General features: G+C 33.3%; 1 protein-coding gene across 1 annotated transcript; it reads left to right on the top strand.

Moving 5' to 3' along the window:
- The first annotated feature begins 1,182 nt into the window (after window positions 1-1,182).
- Window positions 1,183-7,890, top strand: LOC105321919 (uncharacterized). Its single transcript, XM_066081486.1, has 5 exons — window positions 1,183-1,401; window positions 1,847-2,100; window positions 2,282-2,429; window positions 5,758-5,907; window positions 6,589-7,890. Exons 1-5 carry the CDS (start codon window positions 1,326-1,328, stop codon window positions 6,690-6,692), a joined length of 732 nt encoding a protein of 243 aa, XP_065937558.1. The 5' UTR covers window positions 1,183-1,325; the 3' UTR covers window positions 6,693-7,890.
- The last annotated feature ends 826 nt before the right edge of the window (window positions 7,891-8,716 follow it).

Below are 8,716 nucleotides of genomic sequence, written 5' to 3' on the forward strand. Positions count from 1 at the left end.
AGAGAGCGAGTCACTTGATATCAAACTCAAACAATTTATTGTGATTGGCTTCGGCCGATCACAGTTTTGTTCATATGAAGCATCCGGCAAAGTTCAGTATTTGTGCACGCATAGTGCCTTCTGCTGTACTTTATTTACAATAAAATGATAGCTACATGTAAATCTTTAATTACATGGAGACAACTTAAAATGTCATTATAATGCGTTTTCCTTGGGAGTAAAACAACTATACAGTTAAATCCTGTTTTTTTTACATGCGTAAGAATATTACAAAGTTTCATTCGCCTACTAAACGTAAAGTTTATTCATGCATTGCTATTTCGAATATCGCTATATATATCTTACTAGTATTTATCATGTTTATTGCCTTTTCCGTAATGTATTACGTTTATAGAGCTGATCAATGAAAATGCATGCGAAGAATTCCTTTAAAAGCTTACTTTTTCATCTGTTCAATAAACGCCAAAACTCAGTTGTGGAAGAGTCTGATGCTGCAAAATGACTTCTGGGAGACTCAGGAGATGACAGGGTTACCAAAGCTGGATTTCAAACAAGGACAAGAAAAACGTGGTCAGCAAAAACATCAGATGACCATGTAGAGATTGTTTCACATACGAGACATCATTGCAAACACAAGCATTTACGACAATAACAATGGATGGGGATGTCATATTTCCAGCAGTGGACTATAGGATCAGGAGCAGAAAGGCCCAATATGGTTAAAGCTGAAGTGAGGCAGAAAGAGGAAGATCAAAGGAAAGCAAGAGCAATGGCAAATTGGTAAACAGGGACCTTCATGACGTGGGATTTACCAGAGCAAGGGTTAACTTGGAAATAACTGTGGATGAAAGACCAGTTAAGAATATCATTCCTCTTCAGTTTATGGGTGTTTTTTTTTGTTATCAACCAATAAATGGTCCACTGACTCGTCACAAAACTTCAAATTTTCACTGGAAAAAGTGTATTCCTATGGTTTTTTTTATTCAATATATTAAATGTAACTCCACCTAACAAAAGATAAGGATCGAAAATAGTAAACGTATGATTACATAAAATGGAAAATATGAAGTAAACATGCATAATTATGTTATTTAATCTTTTTTCTATCTAAAGAGTAGTTGATGCATTGAAGACTGACAATGCATTTAGGCTGTGATTCGTCGGTCTAATTACACACGCGATAGTATATACTGGAGGAGGAAGGATTTGAATTATCCACGTTCACAACCGCGGCGCATATCATTTAAACCAAAGGGGCGAGGAGGCAAAAGGCGAATATATTGCAGATGAGCTTTGTCTACTGAATAGTGACGCATTATTTGTTCATGATGACAACACATTGGATTTTAGGGCTCCTTGTTTTAGGGATGCCAAAGTCGGAGAGCCAAGTCAGTGAAACAAGTAAGAAATGAATAAAAAGCTAGACGACATTTTATACCGATAGATGTGTAATTACATACCGTATGAATATTCACTCCATCGAAGTTTTTTGTCATGTTTCTCAGGCACAAAGCATCAAGGAGGGGGGGGGGGGTTAGGGGGTCCTCCCCCCACTTTTTCTCGCAGCAACTTATTAACATAATTAATCATGGAGTTGCCCCCCCCCCCCACTTGTTTGGGAGTATGTAAAAAAATTGGTATGAAAATAAGGATATAAGGAGTGAAAGTGAAGTTATAGATATGGTACGCCAGTCCCCCCCCCTTTTTCCTTTTTTTTTTTGCTTGTCATGATTTTTTTCTATGAGTCTGCCCCCCCCCCCCACTTTCAAAAACAATGCTACGTGCCTGTTTCTTGTGCACTATTAAAAACAACGTTCCTTATATATTAGAATTCCCCTTTTTTCAGTAACCCTCACGGATGATATTTGCGATGGCATTTACTTCAACTTGAAAAAGAACCATTATCTAGTGTGGGACGGATCACACATCGGTAAGGACTCAATCTCTAACCTCTGGCGTAACAAAGACTCTGTGAGCTGTAAAGTCAGTTTTGACCCTGCTATAGACTATACAGTGTGTGTAACAGTTGAAAGGTTCCACATTGAGGATTGTGATGCATCTGTTAATTATTACCATGATGGTGACTCCGAAATAAAAGCGGTACGTGTTCTTTTTTCAGTACCAATCATGTTCATATGATCCAGGCTATTGCATGATGCACAGTATGTAATAGTCTTAACATTTCATTTATTTATTTTAACAGTACACAAAACTTTTAAATATTTTGTCGATTGATAGAGGCGAAATAAACAGTTCAATACATCGTTTTTTTTCCTTTCAGACATACGGATGCAACGCAACTGCAGGCTCATTCTGCGGGACTGGGAAAGGTGTGGTGGTAGAAGTGTCCTACAAATGGTCATCTCCCCCAGGATCTTCAGACTACTTTAAACTGAAAATAAATCTGCATAAAAAAAGGGAAAGGGACTGTAAGAAAACTTTTTAAAAATCAAAATGTATACTCCATGCATATAGTATGGCAAGGTATTTTACTTTTTATGAAAAAAAAATGTTTTTTGATATTGACTGTTGAAATGTAGAGACATGATTGATTTAAACTATTTATACATAGGTCTGTTCCAAAATCTGTATTAATAATATAAATGTGTTTTAGCTATAAATGTATACAAACGTCATTATTCACTCTATTGTGAGATATAATTAACTTAATATGTACACATAGTGTTGTGTTGGGGTGCATATTAACATTTTTTAATGATATAAATCCTATTTCAAAGTTATATTGATATATTAGGGTCAGACTCGACCTTATCTCCCATTCTTTGTATTTTTTTTCTTTCTCTGCATTGTAAAGAGATCCATTACAAGATCCCAAAATTATATCATATTGTTATGCGATATTATAATATCTTGGAATATAGTTTCAATCGAATATAATTACTCTATTACTTTATTGATAAGCATTTCATTCGTTATATAAAAAGAAAAATGCAAAATATTTTAACTCACAAAATAGCCTGGTAATGCACCCTAAAATTTTGGGCTCTGAAAGATTTAAATGCATATAATTAGGGAAAAGGAAAATAATCTAAAACAGAGACACGTCGCGTGTGTCATTAAAAATTATTGTATCTAAACAGTATGCAATCTGTCTAAGAAAAACAATTTTGATCATACCTTTCATTCCAAAATCAAGCAACCATAATAAAACCCAAATCGATTGCACCTATATGATCTGGATAGCTTATTGGTTTTTAGCTAAGTTGAGCTGAAAGCTCAAGTGAGATTTTCTTATCATATTTTGTCTGTCTTCTGTATGTCCGTCTTCTGTAACGTGGTTGAGCAAGGCGATCTCCAAATAACACTCAAGATATTTTCAATTAATTCATTTATTGACAAGAAAATAAACCAATAGAAAATATTTACAAATTCTCACTCACTTTTACCCTCACTCTCAAAATCACTCTCGCATTTAAAAAATATAAACCAAACTAAATGTTTAAATCTAGACACCAAAATTAATTCCCTTGTTGACAAATACTATCTTTATATATAGGCAGCTAAATGATATTATTTATGTTTAGTTTTCAAACACACTTTTACAGTAACGTTAATATTAGCTATGTTTCCAAAAATTAACAAAAGAAACTTCTTGTCCACTTGTCCCATCACTATAGGGTTCCACTTAGCTCAACCATCGACATTTAGATACGGACGCCTGCGCGGATGATTCATAAATAAAGTTAAGTCCACCCTCATTACTATTTCTGGGTGTGTGGTCCTAGAACTGAATGTCTTGTGGCGTGATAATGAGACAATGTCCTACTAGATCCACTCAGGTACTACGTCATGCTCATCGACCACTGTCACAACGCTTCAAAGTCAACGCTAACAAATCAACTGTATCAATAAATAAATCAGTATGTAAATCCATGTAGGTAACAACCATAGGCAACATTATTATAATAATATAGTATATTATATCTTATAGCTGTCTATATTGATAAAAATACATATGCATGGTAACATGTACCAAAGTTTTTATCAAAATGGCTTCCACTTCCGGAAACTCATTTCCGCCCAACACATTCAATTCATTTTACCTAAAAATATCTCTAGAAAGTAGAAAAATACGTTTAAAAAGAAGAAAAATAGAAATACAAAAGGCGTTTAAAGTTATTTATAGAAATAAGAATGGTGTATTTGAACTCTGTCTTGACTGTCACACTCTAGAGAACTACACAGGTAAGTTTTGTGAATGCTAGTCAAGATATATTTAGATATAGGTTAAACGACAAAGTTTTACTTATTATGCAAAAATAACAAGAATACATATCGAATGCACTGTACAGTACTGACCATGGTCTGTTTTCCGTGCCCGTTTTATGAAGAAAGTCAAGCAGGTATATGCAAAGACATACTAGTAGATAAATCGTGCGCCCGTCTTTCACCACGCTTGCAAACCTGGGAAAATGGCTCGATTCAACTACGTCTCGCATGATCACGTGTCTAATCAGCATTGTGAGTAATACCTAGCAGGGTCTAAAATACAGGGCCGTAAAGCTAATCTGATATCTGTAATTGTTATACTGTCGAAAATTGTTCATATATTCAACATCTGCTCAAGAACTACGAGGCCAATTTCACCCTCAGGCAAAAGGGATTCATAGTTGTGAAAATAAGTGACCACGTTTTTTTTCAAGAGGAGATAATAAGAAGTTTTTAAAAATCTTCTTCTCATGAACCATTTGGCCAGGCAAAGCAAGCTGAAGCGTTCTAAGGTAGTGTAGATGTAAATTTGTGAAAGTCGTGACTCCCGGGGATAAGATGGGGCCAAAATGGGCCAAAATGGGGGGGGGGGGGTGAATTTTATATAAGAATATATTGGGTAAATCATTAAAAAGTTTCTTCTCAGAAAGTCATCAGCCAGGAAAGCCGAAACTTGTGTTGAAGCATTCTCAGGTAGTGCATTTTCGACGTCGTGAAAATCATGACTCCGAGTGTAGGGTTAGGCCACCATTGGAGTGCGGGTCAAATTTTACATAGGAATATAAGTTTAAATCTTATAAAATCTTCTTCTCTGAAACCAATAGGCCAGAAAAGCTGAGACATGTGTCGAAGTATCTTCAGGTTAGATAGATTAAAGTTTGTTCGATTAATTCAAATCATGATTCCCGGTGTAGGATAGGGTCACAAAGTTTGGGGGTGGATTTACATAAGAATATATAGAGAAAGATCTTTTAAAATCTTCTTAAAATCTAACTTTAGTGAAAGCAACCCGAGAATGTGGATCCAATTTTACGAAGGAAAGCATTTTAATTATTCTTAAGAGCTGAGATGTTTATTTTAGTATACGCAGGCATTTTGAGAATATTGCTGATTATTAAAAATTGTTTAGACTTTGGCCCTTGAACGATTCTTGGACCTCTCAAGGGGTTCAAATTTTGATGCAGGAATATGTTCTACATATAAACAATTGTTTCGGATGTTTTTGAGAACTGCAATTCTCAAAATGTGATACGACTATAAAATCATCCTGTTAGAAAAAGGACTAATAATAATAAACATAGAAATACCCAAGGGGAAAAAAGTTGTTTTTATCTATACAGGATATACATGTATTATACTTCATTTTCCAGGTAGTTTGTATCATGACTCCATTAGGCTGATTTTATCATAAAAAAAAATTATAATGATTATCATCGGTATGATACCTATTGTTCCTCAGGTGAGCATTGTAGACCATGGGTCTCTTCTTTAAATTTTGAGATTTTCTTTACTGTTGTTAATTTCTAGGGACTTTACTACTGCCCCTCATCGTTTTACTGTCTGGCATGGTCGTCATTGCCCTAATCATTGTGATCGTCAAACGTATAACGAAGTCAAAGTGTCTGGCGTTACGGAAGTCCAATACTACTCATTCCCGTCTCGTCAACGAACCAACAGGTGCGTTCGACGTTTCTCATTTTTTTCCATGCAATTTGTAAAAAAAGAAAGCTGTCAAGGTTTTTTTAAGTTATTGAATAATCACTTCCAGACTGGGGCATGTACATGCATTATTTAAAAAAAATAGCGTAGCTCAGCAGTTTAAGCATAACGTTAACATTTTTTATTCAGAAAATAGTACTATGCCAAACATAAGGGGTGTTCTAAATAGTAGTTCAATGTCAGATTATGTCCTTTCTAGATGTTTATATTTGATATCAAATATTAATATAGTAATTATACTTTGATGTTATTACAAATATATATCATTGCCATATCCTTTTAAAAAAAACCAAGTTGAAATAAAAAAATAAAAAATACTGAGCTGTGTACAGTTAGGCCCAGATTACCCCATTCTGTTAGAGATTTATTTTTTAAAACTGATGTTAAATTCAAGTTTTTGTAATTAAAACAATTTTAAACAATATGTAATAATCATAATTAGGTTTTTATTCTTTTAATTATGAAATTTAAATTTAACACATCTATTTCTTGCGAGGGTGTACTCTACGACATCGTTAAAACTATGAGGAAAGAGTTAAATATTGGGAATTAATTTTTAAACAATTTTAAGGTTTATTTTTGAAATTGACTGGTTGTATATCATATATATATATATAAACTGCGGTTGTTATATTGCAGAGCCAACTCAGCCCAGCCTTGAAAATAACTGTTCCTATTCCATGAATCAACCGACCACAACAGAGTTCACGGTGACCGTTCCGGTCGTTGTGAATGTTCGCTAATCAGCTCGTCCTACCTAAAGACAGAATGGAAATATCTTCTTTTTATTGCTTTCAAGTATGCAGGAGAAAGAGGGAGAAAAAAAGAAAAACAAATATCTCTTTAAGACTGTACGGTTCCTTTACCGTGGTGTTGAGAAGCGTGTATTTTGGATTTAAATTTACGAGAGTATAACTGTCGTATGTAATAAAAATTATGGTTTAAAAAATTATATAATTGCTTAAAAGGGATGCTGTATAAAATGAACTTTGTATATACTTTATTGCATTTCTTGATCAAGAATTTCAGCACAAGTGAAAATTTATACTGAAAAATGACAGAAAATGTACTCATACGTAAAAATTCATTGCTCACAAATTTTGGACTTAAAGTTATTGTTTCCTTTTTGTATTAAAAACCCTATAGAAATGACAATGTTACAATTCAAACAAACGCGAATTTGTTTTGTAAATTCGAGCGTTTCGTTTCGTATTGCGGAAAAAATGATTTCATATTGAATTGAATTTGACCATTGTTACTTTTCTGAGGAAGTTTTAACCGCGTAGGCCAGAGGCCTGCTTTATAAATCAATGTGTCATATGTATTAACATTTTTTCATTCATTTTACCCCTCATATTTACATGTAAGAAGATATCTACTACGTGCACATTGTTTTTTAGATAAATGGTAAAACTCAGTGTATGTGTAATAAGGATATATTTACACCAACAATTCATTTGTCATAGTTTACTAATTTTAAATGGAATTGAAATTGAGAACGCTTACTTGCTCATTAGGTAGAAGATAAGATAAGATATTCGAATATTCCTCCAAATTAATGGAAAGTATTATGAAATCAAATAACAAACTTATGTACAGTTGATAACAAACTTAGAACAGAATATTACCTTAAGAATGGACAGTTATATAATATGAAAATTGTTCAGTTATGTACACCACGAAATACCCTTTGTTTTTATACAGGTATATACAACTGTATGCAACAGTTAACATTTTTCCATTATGTAAACGGTATTTTTTCAAAGCTTGTTCCATTGATAAACCCCATTAGTGATAAAACTTGCAGCGCCAGATCCTCATTAACAGATAAAACATACTCATATGCATTCATATACATGAATATAGACTATATAACGCTGTAAAAGAGTAAAAAAGAATGAAATATTATTTTTTCAATACAATTGAAAGCTGAAACAAAAAGTTCTTTTTGTTGTTGTGTGTCAGCTGAATAAAAGTCATTTTTTGAAGAACTAAACAAGAAACAAGCGAACACACTTATAAACGCCAGCGTTTAAAGCAGCACGTCGACTTTCGGCTTAAAGAACTATATATGATATGAGTTAAATTTGGTCCCCATAATTTGCCATTTTTTAAGTGTTTCGGGTACAATTAAAATGTAAACTTATTTTTAAAAACAGTAGATATAAAATATATTTTTCAACTATTTATTTGATTTATTTGCACCCACTGTCATTTTATGACGTCAGAAGTGACGCTATTTTTGGAATTCAATCAAAATCAGTCAAAAATTGACATTTTTCTAATCTTTTTTCGAATAGGAATCATAGAGCGTATGCTTGAACAGGATAACAAATTTTGTCACTTATTAGTCTTAATTAGATACATCTCTAATTAAAATACTTTGTTTGTTTAAGCATGCGCTCTATGTTTTCTGAAAGAAAAACTGATTGAAAACAAGCTGTTTTATGCTAAAAATGCAAAAATGGCGGGAAAAGGTTGTCTCTACGATGTCATATTTCTAAATTGTGGGCATTTGAACCAAAATGAATATTATGCTAACACATCACATATGTATATCTGTACTAAAAAAACCCCCCAAAGAATTACAGTAAAATGATGATGTTCATTTCAGGGGGCCATTTTAGGCCCATGTCATATATAGTCCTTTTTTGTAAATACAGGCCATTGTCCAGTTTAAAAGAACATAAAGGGTGAATTTCTTAGATATATAAGAATTACAACAGATGGAGAAGTGCTTGATATTTTACAAAAGATTTAATTAAGT

Source organism: Magallana gigas, chromosome 4 (assembly GCF_963853765.1).
Source record: "Magallana gigas chromosome 4, xbMagGiga1.1, whole genome shotgun sequence".
NCBI lineage: Eukaryota > Metazoa > Mollusca > Bivalvia > Ostreida > Ostreidae > Magallana > Magallana gigas.

Bases quoted from the DNA above. Each gene is read 5' to 3' on its own strand.
- LOC105321919 (XM_066081486.1), top strand. From the start codon at position 1,326: ATGATGACAACACATTGGATTTTAGGGCTCCTTGTTTTAGGGATGCCA. The intron at 2,101-2,281 runs GTACGTGTTCTT...TTTTCCTTTCAG, and splicing joins GTGACTCCGAAATAAAAGCG to ACATACGGATGCAACGCAAC. The intron at 5,908-6,588 runs GTGCGTTCGACG...GTTATATTGCAG, and splicing joins TCTCGTCAACGAACCAACAG to AGCCAACTCAGCCCAGCCTT.